Raw genomic sequence first — 23235 nt, forward strand, 5'->3', positions numbered from 1 at the left:
AAAGAAACAGAATAAAAAAAATGAGAAACTGCCTTCAGAACAGATGGGTAAAGAATATTTAGTAAATATATGGAACTGGGAAAACGGTTTAACCATCTGTTTAAAAAAAAAGTTTTTTCATACAACACATAATATACAAAATAAATTTCTCATGGATTAAGGAGTTAAATATGAAAATAAACACAGATTCAGAATAATTATAAGTGGGTCTGATTATAAGGCAAGTCAAGCTCTCCAAGTTTAAGATTACATAACTAAATTACGAGATGAGCATTGTTAATGCATTAATAATAATAATGTTGATGTTATTTAAAAGTAAACAACCAATATGAGGTGATCCTAGAAGGAAAGGCACTAATTCTATGAGATGAAAGCCTGGAGAGGGTTAAGGGTCAAGGATTAATCATTATTAGGGTTTAGAACTTCACTTTCTGTTCCTAGTTACCAGATCTTCAGCAGATTCATTTTTACCCATAAGTGCATTGTTAGTGGCTCCCTGAAAAATCAAAGAGAATAAATTGAATTCATAGTTTGGGGCACTTAAGACCAGAGCAATCTGATGCAGGTTGGAACACAGTACTGAGACAAAAAAAAACAAAACAAACATGAAGTAAGAGTGAAAAGCAATAATGAAGAGGATGGTGGGAAACTTTTGGAGGTGATGGACAGTTTTATGGCATAGACTGTTTTGATGGTTTCATGGGTGTATAGTTATTACTAAACTCACCAGTTATATATATTAATTATGTATAGCTTTCTGTATATCAAAAATATAAAATAAAATAATAAAATCCAGAAAAGAATGAAGAAAAAGAGAACAAAGGAGACCAAAGGAGAATATATAAATCTCCCACATAAATTTTGGAAAATAAAGGAGGAGGGCACTGGAATGCCAAAAATTATAAGAAATTAGGGCTTACTTGATTTTATTTGGACATTAAAAAAAACTTGACATCCAAAAGAATGTCCGAAATAACTGCATTGCACATACCCACACTTACATACTCATATATGGAGATATGCACACATGGGTGTACAAACACACATACTTATATAAGCAATTTATTAAGCAAATGGGACTTGATAGGATATAAGAAGGAACCAACTTCATTCTTCTTCTTTTATATCCCTTCAAGTGTCTGTAAACGGGTGGTTGTTCTAACTCTGCATAAAATTTTAAGGCAATCCCATAGCTTTTAAGGAACAAGTAGTTTATAAAAATCCACATTTATGTATTAGCCACTTAGATCCAGTCTAGTTAATATAATAAGCAAAGCTCAAAGAGCTTCTCTAATTTAAAGCATCTTCCTGTAGTAGCTTAATCTCCCTTGAGGCTTCCAAATCTACAAATAGAGAAGAAATTATGGTTGACTTAATTATTAGCTCTTTCTTCTTCCTCTACTCACTGATTTCTTTTTTTATTTCTCCAGCATAGGGTCTAAGGAGAAAAGAAAAATAAGGAGAAAATGAGAAATACAGCCTTGGGTTGCTCCTATCTCTGCAAACTGGGCATGGCAAATGTTAAAAACTGACCCCATCCATTCCTGGGATACTTAAGCAGATTACTTGGAAACCATCCTAGTTGGGAACCACACTGTAAGATCTTTGCCCAAGGCTAGCCACTTAAAACTATCACCCTCAGGTCCTGGACTTCAGGAAATAAATCTAGTGTTTAAGGTCCCTTCCCCTCTCTCCAGTTCACATCTTGTTTCCAGAGAACCCACTTGCTCTGCCATTGATGGAGGAGCAGTTTACTCTCAATATCACTTACCCCGGAAGGGGGAAATCTCCAGTTATAGCCTCTTACCTTTAGACTTCATAGATATGGGTCAAATGTCAGTTCTTATTTTTCTCAAATTCCCACACCCCAATGACAAGGCCTTCAAGTGGATCACTTGAAGACCCCATCACATAACTTGAGATGAGAAAGAAAAACTCAACTTTCTTTACCCATAATGTTGGGGATAAAATCTCCACAGTGTATGATTAACTCTCTGCAAAACAAATCCTCCCTCAACTTGCTAACTTCTTAACCTTTCTCTTTCTTGACTTATGGTGAGGAGAAATGCCCTAGGACCTACAGAACATTTGCTCCTGGCTTCCAAGATGCAAGACTGGTTGATGCTGTTGGCACTGACTGTATGACCTTCACCTTTCAAGTCCTGCATAGATAGTCTAGCAACTCACTTTAAAATGTGGAGGTTCATGGGCTCACCTTCAGTTCTGAGGTTTTGAGCCTCTGGAATAATTTCAGGGCAAAGAGTCAAATGTAACAATCTGTTAGACTACACACATGTATACATATACATGTATGTCCATATGTCACTTTATCACAGATACAAATACAGAATCATCCATGTATGTGTGCCTGAGTCTATATGTTAATGAATTATGGAAATATAATATTTATAGAAAATCTATTAATAAAATAAGATTACTGGTGATTTATTTTCTTTGGTTTTTCTCTATTTCCTAAAATAACATGCCTTACTCTTAAAACCATTTAAAAAGTATATCCATATACAAACACATAATAATGGATCCTATTTTTAAAATGTAATCCTGATTCAAAAATAAAATAAAAGATCACTGAAAAAGAATGAATAACCCAGAAACAGACTTATATATGAAGAAATTTATTATATGTTAAAGAAAACATCCAAAAAATTGGGAAGAATTACTTAACAAATGGGATTAAGATATTTTGGAATTACCTTCATAATAAAAGTCAGATGGGAGCTCAATAGTGTATAATACATATTATAATATGTACACACACACACATGCACACATACATACACATTATGTATCTATGCATATACGTATATATATATATTAAGTATATACATGAAATCAAATTCTAAAAAAATTAGAACTAGGGGCGCCTGGGTGGTTCAGTTGGTTAAGCACCTGACTCTTGATTTCAGCTCAGGTCATGATCTCAGAGTCGTGAGATCAAGCCCCGCACTGGGCTCTGTGCTCAGCTCAGTCTGCTTAAGATTCTCCCTCTCCTTCTTCCTCTGCCCCTTCCCCCCAAAAATACTTTCTTCCCTGTTCCCTTCTTTCTTTCTTCCCTCCCTCCCAGAAATATTTATTGAGTGACTGTTCTGAACCAGAAGCTTTACTAAAATACCAAGAAAGCAAGCACAAATAAATATATAAATAATTAATTAACTCTCTGCGTTATTTATTTATTTATTTTATTTTTACATATATATCCCTAGGCCTAAAGAAGCACAGTATCTAATGAGTATGACAGATAAGTAAGAGAGTCATTCTAACATTTTATGGTAAATACTATGATAACGGTTCATAAGGCCTGTTATGGAAACCCAAATTAGGAGTACCAAACACAGACCTGTGTTTGGATGGGAGGTAGAGTGCCAAGGAAATTTCCTTAGAACAGGTAACAACAGAGAGTAACTTCGATGAAGAATAAAGGTTGGTTTAGAATTCTAGCTCTAACACTTACTGATAACTCTCTTTCTATGGGCAATTATTCTCTTGCCTCAGTTTCCTTGTCTATAAATTGAGAATGATAATAACATTTATATGGACACTGAAAGGATTTAATGAGAATTATTTACTTATTTAGAATTTAGTAAGTCCCCAATAAATGACTGTTCAAAACAAACAAAAATTACAAAATTCCATTTGGAAAGACTGGGAACTCAGGAGAGAACACAGTCTTTTGCAAACTGCAAATTCACTATGGTGAAGTATAGATGTAAGGTATGGTATGGAGAGAAGTATTGCTTGAGAAACAAATAAGGGGCAGATGATAAAAAATTTAAAGGAAAGACTCAAAGAATTTTTAGCAAGAGAATCACAGTAAGATTTTTCTTTTATAATGTTAACTATATCAGTGATGTGGATAATAAATTTCAATATAATATGACCAAACATAAAAAGACTAGTTAGGAGATGGTCTCAGTAATCCAGAAGAGAAATGATGAAGACCTGAAGTAGAGAGGTATAAATTTAAAAATGTTAAAGAAATAGAATCCATAGGATTTAATGACTGATACATGGGAAGAGGAAAAAATAGGAAGGACTGTTCCTAGATGTCTGCTTTAGGCTACTCAGTATATGCTGGTGGCCTTCGTAAAGATAAGAAACACAGAAGGAAGATTAATATGATTAATTTTTAAGATGATATAGCTGTTCTTTTATTGTTCACTATTATCTGGTTTCCCTCTACTTTGAGGGATAAGGGAAAGTTACACTCACCCCAAAACAGACATATGGTGTTAATTTTCTACTTCTTTTATCCCTTATATTTTGGATTTCCTCATAGAAGTACATCTTTTTTTTTTTTTTTCCTCATGAGCTACACACTCTCCAGCTTCATCTCATCCTCTCACAGAACTTCATTAACCATTTATATTTGCTGACACTTGAATCACCAGATTCAGCCTGGAATTCTTTCCTCAACTATAGACCATCGTTAACTTTATACTAGACATCTCAGCTCAGACTGCTCACAGACATTTTAAACTGAGCATACTTTAAACTAAATTCTTATCTTGCCCCTGCAAAACCACCCTTCTATCTGTGTCTTGAGCTCCTTATTTAATGAGTTTCACCATCATCCATGATGACGTTTATGTCAGAAATCTGGATATTTTCCTTGTTTTGTGCCTTTCTTATTCCCTACACTTTATCAACCACATACCGTACAAACACCATCTCCTAAAAACCTCTTGAATATCTGTCTTCCAGTCACAGAGGCAGTCATCTCTCTCTCTCTCTGATATTGGTACTTTGGCTTTCTAACTGTTTTTTCTGCTTCTATTTGAACTGATTATCTGCTCTGTAATTCGATTTTCCAAAATGGACATTTTAATAGATTTATTAAGGAAAATTGATGTTTTCACCATTGTAAGTGTACAATTCAATGAATTTAAGAAATTTAAAGGGCTGGGCAACCATCCAGGTTGTACATCTAATAGAACTTTTTCATCATGCAAAAAGTTCCTTCATGCCTGTTTGCAGTTCATCTCTGCTCCTACGCACCACTCTAGACAACCACCACTCTAGGCAACCACTTCTCTGTTTTCTGTCTCTATAAACTTGCCTTTTCTAGACATTTTGTATCTAAAACAGAAATTTTATTATTATTTTCCTACTGGGAACTCTAAAATACCCTCCATTTTTCCTCTATCTCTATAGAATCTCCCTAAAAAATAGACCAGTTTAAGGAAGGACTAGTCTTTTTTTTTTTTTTTTTAATATGGAATACAACTGATTTTGTTGGTCTTCATTCTCTTCTGTGCTAGAAGAATAAAATGCAGTATTTCTTTTAGGAGGGTGAGGTAAAAATGGGCCCTAGCTTGTTTCAGGTGCTAATGTTTTAGCTGTGGGCTTAATGGGGCACTAGGGTCTATTGTCAAAAAAGGAGTGGAAGTACAGGAAAAAAAAACACAAAAAAAACACAAAACAGTACCTCTTAGCAAAATAGAAAGGAAGAAATGACTAAAAAGATGAAAGATAAGGGCTGATGGAGTCCCCAAGAACATAGTTAACAATCTTTAGGAAATTAGCCAAGGAGAGACAAGTCTATAGTTACGCAATCACCTGATGCCTGAACCAGGCAAAGGAGAGATCTAGTAACTCAAAAACTGAGCCCTGAACACTGGAGAGCACAGTGTGGCAGAGAACCTAAGAAGTTGATATTGAGGGAGTTGCATTCCTCATCTGGAACAGAATGATTAAGAAGTGCACCAAACTACTTATGAGCCTGAGATAAGAAGCTTGGTAATGACACACTTTAACTGATCTGGTCTTATTTGCTCTTCCACCCTCATAATATTGCTCTACACTATGGCCATTATAAACCTCTCCAGGATCCTGATAGAGTTATGTCTACACACTATCACCAACACCTGACGCTCCTTCTGGCTGGATCACAGTAAATACCGCTGTACATCTAGTTAATTCTACTTGTTTAAACTCACTCACTTCAACCTGGACATCTAAATATCCTTTTCTGAGCTCAATCCCAATTTTTGATAGATCATAATAAATTGTCCCCCAGATCTGTGCACTCTCCAACTAATAGCATTCTTCTCTCCAGTTTTCATACTGAAATTATCTTCCTATGCCGAATCCATTAGACAGAAAATCTCCTGAGCTTAGGTACTGTGTTTCATTCTCTTAATGTGTCTCCAGTGCTTATCACAGCAAATGGCATGCAATTAAGGCTTTACATCTATGGAGCTAAAGTAAGTGTAAACAATTACAGTAATAATCATTATCTTAACATTTTAAAATAATTATAAGTATAAATAATTAAGAGCATTTTACATACAATATACAATTATAGTAATATCTAAAGAAATGCAAAAAATAGATTTTAAATCTTTATCTTCAATCTTTTATTGCAATTATATACTTCTAGTTTTCCTCTATGTAGCAGTAATATACTCCGATTTTTTCTTGGTTTATTAATGATGTGTCCATTATTCTGAACTCTTTACATATTGATCCTTAACAGTCCTCTTCTCTTTAGTAGGCTCATCTCTCCCTTGATGAAGAAAAGGCTTGACAGTCTTTCTCGACCTTGTGTTATCACCTACTTGGTGTGGAATTCCAAAATTACTGGTCCTAGTCCTTGTTTGAGGTCCAGCTCCTTAAGTTTATTTCAGTGAAACTTGAATTGTTACTAAAAAGCTTTCTGCTGATGCCAGGAATGGCCTTAGGCCTTCCCTAAAATTCTAACATCTCTTAGAAAGTTTAAGGTACTTTCCTGCTTTTTGCCATCACTGGAGCAGTTAAAAAAAAAAAATCCTAAGCATGATAAACCTACATTTACAAAACATCAGAAGGAAGTGTCTGTCTTCACCTGGTCACTTCTCTGACCTCTGATAACTTCAACAGACCAGACACGATGTCACAGGCTACTATCTCTTAAAGACTGAACTTTCTTTAGGAGATGACATCTAAGCATTAAAGTAGATTTTAAAGGAAAAATATTTCATTTCCAGTTGTTTTTCTTAATAAATCCATACATGTGACTAATTTTGAGAGCTGTTTTATAGGTATAAAATAAGGAATTTGTGAGTACGGATGGAGACTTAAAAAGCGAGCCTGGATAGATAAGATACTAAGGATTAAGCTCTAAAGCATTCATCTACTTATAGTTAAGGGAGACCACAAGAGGGAGAGCCAGTCAAAAATCCAGGAGGAAATTCAACCACTAACGACAGTACAAGAAAACCAGAAGGGCATGATGTTCCATAAAACAAAAGGAGGGAGTGTTCAACTATGCCATTTACTGCATAGTATTCAAATAATATGAGGACTTTGGATACTAACCCTTTATTGGTATGTTATTTGCAAAATCTTCTCCAGTTCAGGAGGTTGCCTTTCAGTTTTGTTGATTATTTCCTTTGCTGTGCAGAAACTTTTTATTTTGATGTGGTCTAAATAGTTTATTTTTGCTTCTATTTCCCTTGCCTCAGGAGACATTCTAGAAAAATGTTGCTACAGCTGATGTCAAGAGGCATTACTGCCTGGCTCTCTTTTAGGATTTTTATGGCTTCAGGTCTCACTTTTAGGTCTTTAATCCATATTAAGTTTATTTTTGTGTATGGTGTAAGAAAGTGGTCTAGTTTCATTCTTCTGCATGTAGCTGACCAGTTTCTCCAACACCATTTGTTGAAGAGACTTTTTGTTATTGTCTATTCATTTCTCCTTTGTTGAAGATTAATTGTCCATATAATTGTGGGTTTATTTCTGGGTTTTCTATTAGGTTCTATTGATCTGTGTGTCTACTTTTGTGCCAGTACCACACTGTTCTGACTATTAAAGCTTCATAATATAACTTGAAGTCCGGAATTGTGATAGCACCAGTTTTGCTTTTCCTTTTCAAGATTGCTTCGGTTATTTGGGGTCATTTGTGGTTCCATACAAATTTTAACTGTTTGTTCTAGTTCTGTGAAAAATGCTGTTGGTATTTTGATAGGGATTGCATTAAATGTATAGACTGCTTTGGGTAGTATAGACATTTTAACAATATTTGTTCTTCCAACCCATGAGCATAGAATGTCTTCCCTTTCTTTGCGTGTTGTCTTCAACTTCTTTTGTAAGTGTTTTATAGTTTTCAGAGTACAGGTCTTTCACCTCTTTGTTTAGGTTTATTCCTAGGTATCTTATTGGTTTTTTTGCAATTGTGAATGAGGCTGATTCCTTGATTTCTGCTGCTTATTAATGTATAGAAATGTAACAGATTTCTGCATACTGATTTTGCATCCTGCAGTTTTACTGAATTATCAGTTCTAGTAGCTTTTTGGTGGAGTCTCTCAGGGTTTCTATACATAGTATCATGTCATCTGCAAATAGTGAAAGTTTTACTTCTTCCTTTCAATTTGGTTGCCTTTTATTTCTTTTTGTTGTCTGATTGTTGTGGCTAGGACTTCCAGTAGTTTGTTGAATAAAAGGAGTCAGAGTGGACATCCTTGTCTTGTTCCTGTCCTTAGGGGAAAAGCTCTCAGGTTTTCCCCATTGAGTATGATGTTAGCTATGGGTTTTTCATATATGGCCTTTATTATGTTGAGGAATGTCCCCTCTAAAAAAACTTACACAACTCAACACCCCAAAAATAATCCAATTAAAAATGGCAGAAGACATGAACATTTTTCCAAAGAAGACATACAGATGGCCAATAGACATATGAAAAGATGCTCAACATCACTTATCACCAGGGAAATGCAAATCAAAACTACAGTGAGATATCTCACACCCATCAGAATGGCTACAATCAAAAACACAAGAAACAACAAATGCTGGTGAGGATGTGTAGAAAAAGGAACCCTCATGCTCTGTAGGTAGGAATGCAAACTGGAGCAGACACTGTGGAAAACAGTGTGGATGTTCCCCAAAAAGTTAAAAATGGAACTACCCTGTGATCTAGTAACCACACTACTGGGTATTTACCCAAAAAATACAATAATACTAAATCAAAGGGACATATGCACCCCAATGTTTACTGCAGCACTATTTACAACAGCCAAACTATGGAAACAGCCCAAGTGTCCACTGATAGACAAATGGATAAAGAAGGTGTGGTATATGTATATCATATATATATGGATAATGGAATATCACTCAGCCATAAAAAAGAATGAAATCTTGTCATTTGCAATGGCATGGATGGACTAGAGAGTATAATGCTAAGAGAAATAGACCAGTCAGAGAAAGACAAATACCACGTGATTTCACTCATATGTGGAATTTAAGAAACAAATCAAATGAGCAAAAGAAAAAAAGAGAAAGAGAGACAGAGAGAAACCAAGAAACAGACTCTTAACCATAGAAAACACACTGATGGTTACCAGAGGGGAAGTTAGTGGGGGAATGGGTTAAACAGGTGATAGGGATTCAGGAATGCACTCATCATGATGAGCCCTGGCGATGTATGGAAGTTGAATCACCATATGGTACACCTGAAACTAATATTGCACTGTATGTTAACTATACTGGAATTGAAAAAAAATAATATGAGGACTAAGGATTGACCACAAAATTTGCCAACCAGGACACATTACATACCTTTCAGCCTCATTCATCTCATCTGCAAAACAGGGATAATAACAGCACCCATTTCATGAAGCTGTGTGAAGGATTAAATAAGATAATAATACATGTAAGCACCTAGCATAATGCCAGGAACAGAGGAAGAGTTCAGTAATGGGCAAGTAGTTTTTTAATTAGAGAACACTGAGCAGCCTGGATCATAGACCTTATGATATTTTATTGAACACAGGATGCCTGTCAACCCTGTGAGAGCAAATTTGGCTTGAGAAGAGTCTAGTGCGAATGGAAAAATACAGAAATGATTACAGATCAGAGGAAAAGCTAGAACCAGAGACAATGAAGAGAAAAATATCTTGGGTAGGGCAATTCCCATCCTTGGATTAGACAATTCATATGACTTGGTATTTTATCCTATTTCACGACTAGTAAGGAAGCATTTTTAAACACTAGTTAAGGTCTGGAAAGCATTGGAAACAACAAATTTCCATTAAGGACAAATGTTATATAAAGTTTAGTGATCTAAATAAGCTTAACATCACAAGTTAAAATTACATTCTTATCTCTTACACTAGGAGAACGGATATTTCTTGCTTTTTATATATTGTGTAACTCCACAATTTTACGATCAGCCCCTTTCAATTCTTTGTCTGCATAAATAACAATAGACATTATATAGTTCTTGTGGTCTAATATATATATATATATATATTTATTCATTTGGCTAATTTTGCAGTCAATGGCCTTATGATCTTACAGGATTTCCTCTAATTTTTTTCTCTCCTCACCAAATTTTAAATGAGCTGTGTGACTGGTTCATGGTAAATGTCTTAAACAATGGCATATCTTACAAAATAGCTAAAAGCAACTTGTTCTATTAGAAGTGTATATTGATAATTAAGTACTAAGTAGAGGTTTTCCAAGACATCATGATCATATTGAGGTTAGATTCTGGATGAAGTATGATTAAAAAAAAAAAAATTAGTGCTGTAATAGGCTGGCTGAGAGTTTGTCCTTAAATAATGCATTAGTATTAATCATTTCTTTCTCTTTGAATTTTTAGAGCTTTTACGGACCCTCTAGTCTCTTAAATTCTATGTTCATTTTTACTTACTACTGTCTTCTAATACAGAGAACAATCTTTTTCTTAAGTTTTCTACTTTTTAACTTTAAAAAAAATACTGATTTTAGGAAGCCTATCCTTACACATTCTTTCATAGCACTCTTGTGCTCATTTTCTATCTTAACATTTACCCAGGAAATTTGATTTGGGAAGCAAAACATAAATGTTTTCATTTATATAGGTCTGGAAACACAACCAAAAGATTAAAAGTAATGGTTCACTTGCAAGAAACTGTGAGTTGTAGGAAAACTTATTTGATCAAATATATAGCTTATGTCTTATCAATTTATTTCTAAGTAAGGTTTTTATTCTAAAATAAATTCAGAACTGATACAGTAATGGAAAATTCGGATAAATCAGTTTTTGAAACTGCAAAGCCAGCTGGAACTAACCTCCTCTAGATTTCTCCAGCTACTCTTTAGAGTTTTTGAAAATTTAAAAAACAAAAGAAAAGGTAGTGAGCTCAAAGAACAGAACTTAAATATCTAGTAAGCCCACACCCAACTCAATGAATACATAGGGAAATGAATGACTCAGTGAATCAATGAATCCCTACAGGGGTTATAGGAAGTTGGCAATACAAATGCCCTTACTTTATACATATTGTGCACTGAGCATTCCCAAATTACTAATTCTTCAGTGGTAGCTGGTCATTTCTAAACAGGGATTTCCAGGTTATGAATGCTTAAAAAAAATGAAAATTATCCTAATCTCCATAAAAGCCAGAAATCTAATGTGGAATGATTTACTATAAGTTTCATTCAATCATTTTGCCAATCCACTGGGAAAATAAACAAAAATTTTAAATGACTTTTTTTTGCAGTTAAAAAATAATAATTACTAACACTGAAAATGTGATAACCACATATTTGGTGGTATATTTTAGTTCTTGACTCCACAGATGGGAGAGGGATGCAAGGAGCAGTATTCACTAATGTTTTTTATCAGTCTTTCCTCATTCCCCTGCTGGAAACACTGACAACTGAAAACTCAAAGAGGGCCAAAATTTAATTCAAGTATTTCCGAGTAGGAGTACACTTCAGCCTCCCAGAAGGAAACAGTGTTCTTTGGACACAAACTCTCTAGAGAAAATGAGTATTTTATTATTAGTTGAATAACATTCATTTTTTGGTTGACATTTCCTGAAAATAAGGCCATGTCGCCTTAATGCCTGACTTTAACTAATTTTTTTTCATTTAAATGTCATTTAAGCCATTCTTTGGCTATCCAGCTAGAAGTATTAATATAGTACATGTTATGTCAGAGGAAAACTTTAAAAGTTCTGTTTACTCTCTCATTTCCAGAAGCACAAAAAGAACTTGTAACTATTCCACACTTCCCAATGGGTACAGAGTTTTACCTGCAGGGTTTCAGCTGGAACTTGACTTTGGCTAATTTTCTACTCAGCACTTCCTTTATTCATCCTTTCCCTTCTCCTCCCACCTTTTTTACTTGCTCCTAATATAGTTGGCTGTTTACAGGCTCATGCCTTTAAATTAGGCTACAGATCTTGGGCAACTCAAAACCCATGGTGTCTTAATCTTTATGTGCCTTAACCTTGAGGATGGCTCAAATATCTGCTGAAAATATGCTAAATTTGTCAACGTTTTAAAGGAAGATCATAAGTTCCCTCTTTCTTATTTCTGAGATTTAAAAATCCCAATTTTTTAAGTATGTCCATGCTCCACCATCTTTGCCTTTGGTCTCTGAAGACTGCTAAAACGTTACTTTTCCCTATTCACAGGGAAACAGAGTTACAGCTTTTATGTTAGAGAGAATGCATCATGAGTAGATAGATATCAATCTTCAAAGTGTAGAGTTGGTTACAAATCCAAAAGCTCTTACTGTCTTTATACTACATCAGGTTAACAAAAACAAAAACAGAGGATATAAAACTATTCTCTAATAATCTAGATTTACCCTAGAAGCATAGTTTCTTTAACACTTTTCAGCCACTAACTGTCACACCGGATCAGAAGTGAGTCTTAGCACCCAGCAGCAGCTGGTGAAGTGTTCTCTCTGCACCTCCCAGAAACTGCTGCTTCCCTCTGCCTTTTTCAGCTCTCACTCTAATTCTGGTACTGGGTTTGTTTTCTGCTCAAATCACACTACCTTGCCATTACTGCCTCCCTTGTTCTTTTGCCTTAATGTCTCCTGTGGGTGTTCTTTTCCGACAGAAATCTAGAAATTCCGGCAGCAAAGTGGACACTTGGGCATTAAATGGCCAAACAGAGTTAGTGAAATGCAAGATTTCTGGTCCCAGGTGCAGTCTCTGAAGGAGTAGAATATCTCATCTTTCAACCAAAGGTTTGTTTTTCTATCTGGTTATAGGCCCTTTCATCAGAATACAGAAGTTACATTTCTCCTGTGTGGCACTCAGAAGTCATAGCCATATATATCCACGACAGGCAAAAACCCCAGTGAGTACATGTTCTTTTCTGAAACTACTTCTGACATGGATACTAACCCTCAGGAAAGGAGAGTCGGCCCCACAACACTCCCATTTAGAAAACATTTTTAGGCCCAGCCATTTACTTTGTCATTTTATAACACTGTTCTCATCTGATTAAGAAACAGAATGCAAAGATCCTAAAGATGTTATGTCTACATTGTCATAAGCCCAAAAGGAATGTTGAGGGGTCACTCAGGACATTCTCATCCCTTTGTTCAGACCCCATCCATTATTCCCCCTAACGGCTATCATGTTTTCAAAATGACAATAAAGTCCTTCCGTGTAAAACTTCATAGGCCTCGAGATGTGCTGTCATCTCTGGTGATATCTACCCCACACATACCCTACACCTGCCCCGATCATACCCATATTATAATTCTCAAGTGCTACTACAATCGATCCTTCCTTATTCTAGGCATTGCTCAAGCTAGAGAGCACTTGCAATTCTACCCTGGAAAACAGTTCTTTCTATTTATCCCAGTTTCTATAACCTGTCCTTATATATTCTTAATTTCTAAAGATGAACCTGTAGGGTTCATCACTGGCAGTGGATACCTATACTCTCAAGTAGCACATGCATCTGTCGTGTTGTTTCACAGTACAAGAAATGATCTAGGAAAAGTAATGACCCACTGGGAAGGCATAAGTAAATTTACATAATGAGGATCTGATACTCTTCCCTACATATAGAATAAGGTATTTTAAGGAGTTAAGTGGGTTTGAATATTTAAACTCTGAACAACCCTTACAAATTGTTCTCCGAATTTAAAGCAATATTCCATATGCAAGTCAGAATCTTAGAGGCTTGTTTTCAATGGCTGCTTCCTGCCTGTGGAGTATAAAAAGCGCTTTAACCAATCACTTCTAAAAGCATACATAGATAGAAGAGCTTCAATGTAGATATCAGAAGAAACATAAAAGAAATATATGAAAAGATGACACTGTGATGATAAGAAATAGTAGGTTGTAAGACTTTTCAAGTAGATTATGCAGAAACTGACAGAGCTTCTGTTTATACTCCACAAATGATCCACTAAGCAGATTTCTATCTTTATGGTAAGAAAAAGTGTTGAAAATGAGGTCAGTAGGTCTGAGCACAGGTAAATTATAGCATTCTCTGCCATTTTAAAGTGATTTCAGAGACAATATATTTCTTTATCTACCACACTACACTAGCATTGATGAAACTAATTATAAACAAAGAATTATAGACCCTTCTCAACTGACCGATAAACTTTCAACTGAGCACAAGTGTCCTGATGACATCACTGACCTAGGGTTTCCTAGCTTCTGCTTTCACCTTTTAGGGGACAAGGAACCTATTCCCACATATTACACCAAAACTGTCTTCCCTTTGACTCTCAGCCAATGTTGTAATAGAAAATCAGAATGCACTCTTTGCCACAGAGTAGCTCTTTAAATGTATACAACAGTATCATCCAGCACCAAGTCATTCAGGTTTAGACAATCACTCAGTTCCCTCAACTATTTCTCAGATGAAAATGTCTCCTGGACTTTTTAACATCTTAATAAATGACTCAACATTTAACAAACTTCTATTATTCAATATTCTTTGAAGTGGGATTCAGAGGGGCACCTGGGTGGCACAGTCAGTCGAGCATCTGACTCTTGGTTTTGGCTCAGATCATGATCTCAGGGTCGTGAGGTCGAGCCCCATGTCAGGCTCCACGCTCAGCATGGAGACTGCTTGAGATTCTCTTTTTCCCTCTGCCCCTCCCGCTTGTGTAATCTCTCACTCTCTCTCTCTCTGAAATACATAAACCTTAAAAAAAAAAAAAGAAGTGAGACTCAGAAATAGACAAAAGAAGCCATGTGGGGTCTGACCAGAGAACAAGGAGCTAGGAATTATTCAGCTGATCTGGAATCCTACACATACGAATTTAGTCAAAGATTGCATTAGTTTTATTTTAGTAACAGTGAGATACTAGAAAATATATATACTGGTCTCTATCCTTGGTTCTTGACACAGAGTTCCCAAATCCCTTGGAATTTCCTGGGTAATAGGAATATTTTTTGTTCTAATGAGGCGACTCTGGGTGGGCTTCTGGATAGAGGCTGGTCACTAGAAAAATCACCCCATAATTAGAAGCTTGGAATTTTCAGCCCTTCCCCCACTGTCCACTCTGGAATTCTCCAGAGAGCAGAGAGGGACTAGAAATGGAGTTAATAACTGATCATCCCTATGTGAGGAAGCCTCCACAAGAATCCCAAAAGTACGGGGTTTGGAGAGCTTCCAGGTTAACAAACATATCCATATACCAGGAGGGTAGTGTATCCCAACTGTACAGGACAGAAGCTCCTGTGTTCAGGACCCTACCAGACCTTGCCCTGCATATCTCTTCCTCTGACTATTCATCTGTATCCTTTATCATATCCTTTAATAAACTAGTAAACCCAATCCCTGAGTTCTCTGAGCTGTGCTAGGGAATTCACTAAACCTGATGAGGGGCTTGTGGGAATTTGTAGCCTTCTCAGACAGAAGTTGTAGGTAACCTGAGGACCCACTACTTGCAAATAGTGTCTGAAGTGGGGGGCAGACTTGAGGGACTGAGACCTTAACATGTGGGATCTGACACTATCTCCAAGTAAGTAGTTTCGGAATTGAGTTAAGTTGTAGGACACCCACTTGGTGGCAACAAACTGCTTGGTGTCAGAAACCTCACATATCTGGTGTCACGAGTATTGTGCAGTTGTGTGAGTAAAGGAGAAACTCAGGAGGGGGTCTGGAGGTTTCTCCAAATCAGTAACCTAGGTATAACTTGTTTTGTGAGTTTCTCTCCAAATAAAACACTTGGATCATTTTCATCTGACATTCTGTGAAATGGCATTTTTAAAACTTTCAACCTATTTTTTTCTATGAATGCTTTCTTAGTAGTTTAGAATTTTCAACTCCTTCCTTTCTGATTGTAATGGATATCTCCAGATCTTCACACACTTCACTTATCTCTACCGTTTGAGACAATCTTGGCTGTAAAATGGAGTAGCCAATGAATTGATTGAACTGGGAAATGGGCTTGTGCTCCAAAGCCCCCCTCTTTTTAAGCTGAAAACAAACAAAGAGATGATATTTTTATCAAGTGGTGAGACTAAATGATGCTGGAACCATCATCGCAGTGTGCCCTGTATGAATAAAACTAGTCTGTGAAAAGAACTCTGTGATGAAAAGCAAGACCCACTTTGGCCATGTTCAAAATACTGCTTCCAACTGTCCCTGAAGGTTAGCTGTACCCTTAGGTTCTCCATGGGTACATGAGCTAATAAATTCATTAAAAAGAAAAAGAAAAAGTCACTTTGCCAAAAAAAACAAGTTCTAACTTAAATATAGATCTTTCTGTGTAAAGTTTTACTTATTCCTCCTGCTCAACTTCTGTCTTATATTAGCTTTCCACTGCTGCTGTAACATAAACATGGTGCCTTAAACAATACAAATTTATTATCTGACAGTTCTGTAAGTCAGAAATCCTACATAAGTCTCATTGGCTAAAATGAAGGTGCTGACAGAGCTGATGAGGGAACAGAAGGCTGGCTGAATCTTTCTTGGTTGTCAGCTCAGGACCTCACTCCACCGAACCTCACCTGTATCCCAAAACCACATCAGAGCTGTGTTCCTTTCTGGAGGCTTTAGGGGAGAATGTTTTCTTAACTTTTCTAGCATCTAGAGACATCTGCATCCCTTGACTCAATTCTCCCTTCCTTCATCTTCAAAGGCAGCAACACTGTCTCTCTGTGACCATTCCCGAGTCACATCTCTCTCTGACCCTGACCTCAACTGGGAAAGGTTCTTTTAAGGACCTGTGATTAAGTGGGACCTATCTGGTTAATCCAGAATAATCTCCTCATCTCAAAGTCCTTAATTTTAAGCACATGTACAAAGTCTCTTTTGCCATCTAATGTAACATATTCACAGGTTCTGGAAGTTTAGGCACGAACATCTTGGGAGGGCATGGGGGGTTATTATTCTGCCTACCACTAAAAATGAGACCATCATTCCATCTCTCACATCATTCCATTCAGCAATAAAAATATATTAAACAGGAGAAGCCAGACACTCTCGACATTAATAGCAGCCTGTTAATCAACATTATTTGGGAACAATTGTTTAATTTAACATGACTCTTTCAAGATCGTTTTTTTCTGGAAAGGAAATTTCTGCTGCTTTTATCTTTTTTGTGAAGATGCGTTTGAAGATTGTTACTGGATTTATCCAGCACACACTCAGAATGCAATCTTTGAAATGTAGCATTAAAAGTATTTTCAAACGCACGTACTTGAAGCCCAAGGCTGCTATCATTCCTGAGTATAGAGAGTAAACACAACATCTCTCTTTGTTTTACTAATTGCTTTGTTTCCCCCAGCTGCTAGCACAACATCTGCCAGGCCAGAATGCACTCCCACACACCACAGAACCACTGCCGGCCAGATAAGCGACCTACAATCCATGGTGTCAGGGCAACTGCTTTCCAGGTACTCAGCAGGCAGTTTTCAAGAGGCAAAGACTTCAAGGAGAAATGAAGCCGAAACCCCTCCCCTCCCAAAACCTTTCCAATGGTTATGGAGTTGTTGATTCTGTTATGATCTCACACTGTCTGCAATTTTATTGATTTTGTTTTTCAATAGAACTGTTAAAGATTACAATCCTCAGATAGGCAGAATGTGGGCAGATGCTCATATGCTCACACACAGTTCTGCCAAGATATTTTTACATCTTTCTGCACATAAAACAAAATTAAGACATGTGTTATAGATGCATGCTACTGGTAAACCACCCCCGAAGAAGGGAGCTTATTGTATGCTCATTTCCTGGATGAAGTATTAAAACAACTCTACCTAGAAAAAAGAACAGCACTTCCAAAATAAAAGAGATTTGCTTCTGAGGCACCTCATGAAACATTCCTAATTACCAAAACCCATTGAGACAGCAATTTGGGTCATCATATCCAAATGTCATCCCTGCTATTTCTAATTCAATACAAACTTCTTGTCACATCTACTGGTTAAGCATCAAAATACAAAACGCTGCAACAGCTTATGCTCTGTTGATGTTCATTCATCTACTGTGCATCAGAAAGGCTCATTTCAAATATGGCATGAAAGAAAGAAAAGTAAGCAAAAAAAAACAAACTCGGAAGAGACTTGAAATAAATTGCCTCAAGGAAAATGCTAAAAAGGAAAAACTACAAAATCATAGCCTTACCTTGGGAGACTTAGGCAGACCCACAGCCCTGTCCTCTGCTAAGGTGAGCAGGGTTAACTTTGTTTCCTCCACTGAGGGATGTTTGGGAGGGCGAGGTGGGGGGTGGGAGAAAGAGCCTTCATATCTTCGCATCATGTAATACTGTTCTTCGGTGATCTCTTCAACCAGAGTCCTGACTAGAACTGATCCTGTGTCCCTAGAAAAACTATTAACTAACTGAACAGTCATATTTAAGCGACTGACAGGAATTTCCCAGCACTCCCTGGGGTTGGCAAAGTCACTTATAAGTAGATAGGAGTCTGTGATAGCTTCCTCCAACCGCAGTCCTGGTGTAGCAGCCAAAATGTCTTCTTCAATGGAAAGATCTCTCACAGATACCTTCACGTTGAAGGGAAAGCGGAACTGCGCACAGAGCTCAGAAATCTGGTACTGTTTCTTATCATGAATCACCTCTACGAAACCTCCTTCCATGTACAAAGGGAGCAGTGTTGTCTCATAGCAATTTTTGAGGATTTTTTCACAGGCTAGAACATTCACCACTTTTTTGATTCCCTCACAAAGGACTTGAGTCGTCTGTGAGTGATGCACTAGAAACTGGTCCCCAACAGATACGGATGACAGCTCGTCATGAGGGGGTTGAAAGGCTTTGGTGGCCACCACGTGGAGATGCTCCTTTTCACTCTTTGCTATCTCAAGGTCATAGGCAGTTGGGAACTCCCGGGGTCGCCGCTTGAATTTGCCTTTATAGCTAGTGGGGATCAAGAAGTGCCTTTTAGGAAAATTGCTTCGAATTTCTGAAGCTAAGATCCTCGATGCCTGGTACTTTTTGTGGACCACAATGGTCTTCCCAGGCTGTAAAATGCTTCTGGGAAGCTCGTTTCCTTGAGGTGCCTCTATGACTTCGGCCACTATGGGGAACTCCTTACTGGTCATTTCAAAGAGATCTTGTGTAGATAATAGCTGAAGAAACCAGTTGGCATCGTAACTGTCAGTAATGTCTTTGACTTCAATATCTAAACTGGGGAGGATGCGGACTATATCCTTTCGGACTGAAAGAAAAAAAAAAAAGACTATGATATTTTGTCCATCACAATGTTGCTTTGATAAAGTATTAGAATCTCTCCTGGTGCCATAGATAAATTCCACTTAAAAAAATCAGATGTCGGGAGCCTGGGTGGCTCAGTTGGTTAAGCAACTGCCTTCGGCTCAGGTCATGATCCTGGAGTCCCAGGATTGAGTCCCGCATCAGGCTCCCTGCTCAACAGGGAGTCTGCTTCTCCCTCTGACCCTCCACCCTCTCATGTGCTCTCTCTCTCTCTCTCAAATAAATAAAATCTTTAAAAAAAAAAATCAGATGTCCATGATATAACATTTCTTATGTGTGACTTTCTTTTTTTCACATTTTAAAATGAAGTAGATCATATGTAAAATCAACACCCATAAACTCACTGCTCAGCTTAAAAAAGAGATATTAACCTGTCCCTCGGAGCCCTATGAAGCTTATCAAAATTTCACCTTCCTCACTACAACCTAGGGATAACCATTCTCCTGATTCTAGAGTTAATCATTCTCCTGTTTTTTTAAATAGCTTTATCACACATAACATAGATAAATATATGTGCATGTTTATAAATGTGTATGTGTGTATATATCTTTTTCAGAAGGTTTATAATATCTGAATTCATGCTCTTGAGCTCTAGCCATAATATATGAAATTATCTTAGAAGAAAGTTTCAATACTTCAAGTAAGACCCTTCCTGCATAAGGCCCAAGACATACATTCTTTACACAAAATTCTATCCTTCTACAGAACAACACTGCAAGATCATGGGATATAAGGTACTTAAGATTAATATATGGAAGTGAACAACAAGATGCAATCCTTTTTCAGTGTGAAAGTTATTCTTTCTCTGCTGATGTTCCATTAACCTGGATAGAAAAGGAGCATCACAGGATGGGTCCCAGTCAGAGGAGCCATTCAGGAGCCTTAGGTATGCTGGTGGGGTGCTTACCAATGTATTCTTTGCCTAATGTGGCACTGGGGACTAATAAATCTCAAATTCTTTCTGAGCACCCTCTATCCTAGAAGTCTTTGAGACTACAGAGACACTGAAAATATTGTCCTAAAATTATTTATCTGCTGTACATGCACTATCCCACATAGATTGTTATAATGGTCTTGAATTAGAAATAAAGTTACTATTAACAGGGTTGTATAAAGGTTTATATTTTCTCAACAATTTCCTACCATGTAATGTTTTATAGCATTTTCACAATCCACTGTTGTTTCCCAATATCTCCAGCCACCCTTCTGTCAATACACTTTCTTCCTTGCATGCTTTTGAAAACAAGTAATTTGGAAGATTTTGAAAACAGAATTTCCTCTTTAAAAGCATTACCTTGTTATTACTTTTTATATTATTAACTTTATGCAGCATCTGGAAACTGTAACTTTATAATTTGTGTCATATTACTTGCACATGTTGTGTAACAGAGTTCCTGAAGACATAACGTGAAAAAGCATGATTTTAGGGGTGCCTGGGTGGCTCAGCTGGTTAAGTGTCTGCCTTCGGCTCAGGTCATGATCTCCAGGTCTTGGGATCGAGCCCCACGTTGGGCTCCCTGCTTAGCGGGGAGCCTGCTTCTCCCTCTCCCTCTGCCTATCCCCCTGCTTGTGTGAGCTCTCTCTCTCTCTCTCTCAAATGAATAAATAAAACCTTAAAAAAAAAGAAATAAAAAGTATTATTTTATATTCTTAAACAGAGAACAGAAAAAAAAAATCAATGGCTGTCTAGAGGATGAAGATCTGTAAAAATTCTTCATTTAAAAAAATAAAAAAGGGGCGTCTGGGTGGCTCAGTCGTTAAGCGTCTGCCTTCGGCTCAGGTCATGGTCTCAGGGTCCTGGGATCGAGCCCCGCATCGGGCTCCCTGCTTGGCGGGAAGCCTGCTTCTCCCTCTCCCACTCCCCCTGCTTGTGTTCCTGTTCTATCTCTCTCTCTGTCAAATAAATAAAATCTTTAAAAAATAAAAAATAAATAAATAAATAAATAAAAAGAAGACTAAAAGCACACTCCTTCATCAATTCATTGTATAAAGTTTAGCATACCTAAATTTTTTTTAGAAGATTTTATTTATTTATTTATTTATTTATTTGACAGAGAGAGAGAGAAAGCACAAGCAGGGGGAGTGGCAGGCAGAGGGAGAGGGAGAAGCAGGCTCCCTGCTGAGCAGAGAGCCCGGTGCAGGACTCTATCCTAGGACCCTGGGATCATGACCTGAGCTGAAGGCAGATGCTTAACTGACTGAGCCACCCACATGCCTCACATGCCCAAACTTTTAAGATTGTTGCCACAGGCTTCCCTGCATCCCAAGGTAATTTTAAAAACTCTAAAATCTCAACAAGTTGGATAGAAATGAATGAGGTTTAAGAATTGTAGAACTAGCGCTAGGTAAGCATCATAGGCTCATGCCATTTCTCAAGTTGAGGCAACAGTTAAACACTGGTAGATGGATGTCATTAAGGACTTTCTGGGAGCTCTATATTGATCCATCAGAACATAGGGACCCTAATGTAACCTAGATCCCAATCTATATTTGGGCACTACAGGTATTGTGGGTACAACAGTCATTGATTATTTTGTTGACCAACATAGCCCAATGTCTTGAATATTGCCTGCCACACAATAGGTACTAAATAAATGAATTGAATAAAGGAAAAACTACTGCCAGAACGATGTCCTTGATTGAGCACTAAAGGATGTGATCTATAAATAAGTAGAGTTCCACATAAAATTTCATTGAGAAAAATAAATTTCTACTGCTAATGCTCCTGCTATACATCATAGAAGGTATTATATATATCATTTAAAACATGCCCCTTTCGGTTGTAGTTTATCTTACTCAATGGCTTATTCAGTGCAATAAGTATTTTTACTTTCACTGTTTAATTTCTATGAAACAACAATCTAGACATTTTAAGGTATAAAAATAATCACAGTGAACACACCTCAGTAGAAGATCCAATAAGGAAAAATAGTACATGTGGTGAAAATCAACAACTCTTCTTTGATCCATCAGGGAATTGAGGTTACAGGGCAAACCATCACCCCCAAAATGAGAGAAATAGGTGAACATAGACTTACAGCTTATTGGGAGCAGAAACCACCACTGGATTCAACAACTAGTAAGAACACTTTAAGAGTAATTGACTACTTGCTGGAGACAAAGCCTAGATAAGCTTGAGAGAGAAAACTTCTGGGGTCCAAGTTTAGCGGGATCCTCCCACACTTTCTTGTTTATTCCCAAGAGCCCCACCAAGTTCTCAGGGTGAAGATCAGAGAAAAATCCCCTCATGCTTCTGGCAGGGTCATGGCAAAAGTCAGAGAATTCAGTTTTCCTTAAAAAAGGTCTGCCCTCAAGGAAAACTATTTTACCACAGCCTAACCAATCTGGGTTTTACCAGAGTTTAACTGACATAGGGGAAGGGAAACACCCAACTATAACCTCCTCTATCTTTCCACATGGGGAAAAGGAAATACCCAACTCCAGCCCCCACTTGCCAATATTCTACCTCACCTAAGGAGGCATGGGGAAGAAAGCTGAGAAGCACTTGTGAAGGTCACAGGGCAACTAAAAGACTCAGACCTAAATAGAGGATTATAGAATGCATCTCCTCCCTTACACCTTACTAACCATATCAATAAGACTTCTGTATAATAATGGGGGATTACAACTGAAACATTTATATTTCTGTTTAAGAAGAGGTCTCTAGAAAAGACAACAGGGGAGACAAAAAACAAGGACACTGAATAAAATTTTAGCCTCTGACATCTACAGATACAGAAAACTGTAAACATGGACTAACTCACAGCTAGATAAAAAACCTCACATTAAAGGCTTATTTATTTGCC

General features: G+C 37.2%; 1 protein-coding gene across 4 annotated transcripts in view; it reads right to left on the reverse strand.

The window, feature by feature from the left end:
• Positions 1 to 23235, reverse strand: part of THEMIS (thymocyte selection associated) — a 188124-nt gene that overhangs the window by 67753 nt on the left and 97136 nt on the right. For all 4 annotated transcript variants that reach the window (XR_014147934.1, XM_081828976.1, XM_081828974.1 and 1 more), the window contains one exon: positions 18325 to 19373. Coding sequence is in view for 3 of the 4 variants with exons in the window: in XM_081828976.1 (XP_081685102.1) it covers positions 18325 to 19373 (1049 nt within the window). In the remaining variant the exon portion in view is untranslated. The remainder of the gene's footprint in view (positions 1 to 18324; positions 19374 to 23235) is intronic.

The sequence above is a fragment of the Leptonychotes weddellii genome, chromosome 8 (assembly GCF_054177405.1).
Source record: "Leptonychotes weddellii isolate Sample4059 chromosome 8, ASM5417740v2, whole genome shotgun sequence".
NCBI lineage: Eukaryota > Metazoa > Chordata > Mammalia > Carnivora > Phocidae > Leptonychotes > Leptonychotes weddellii.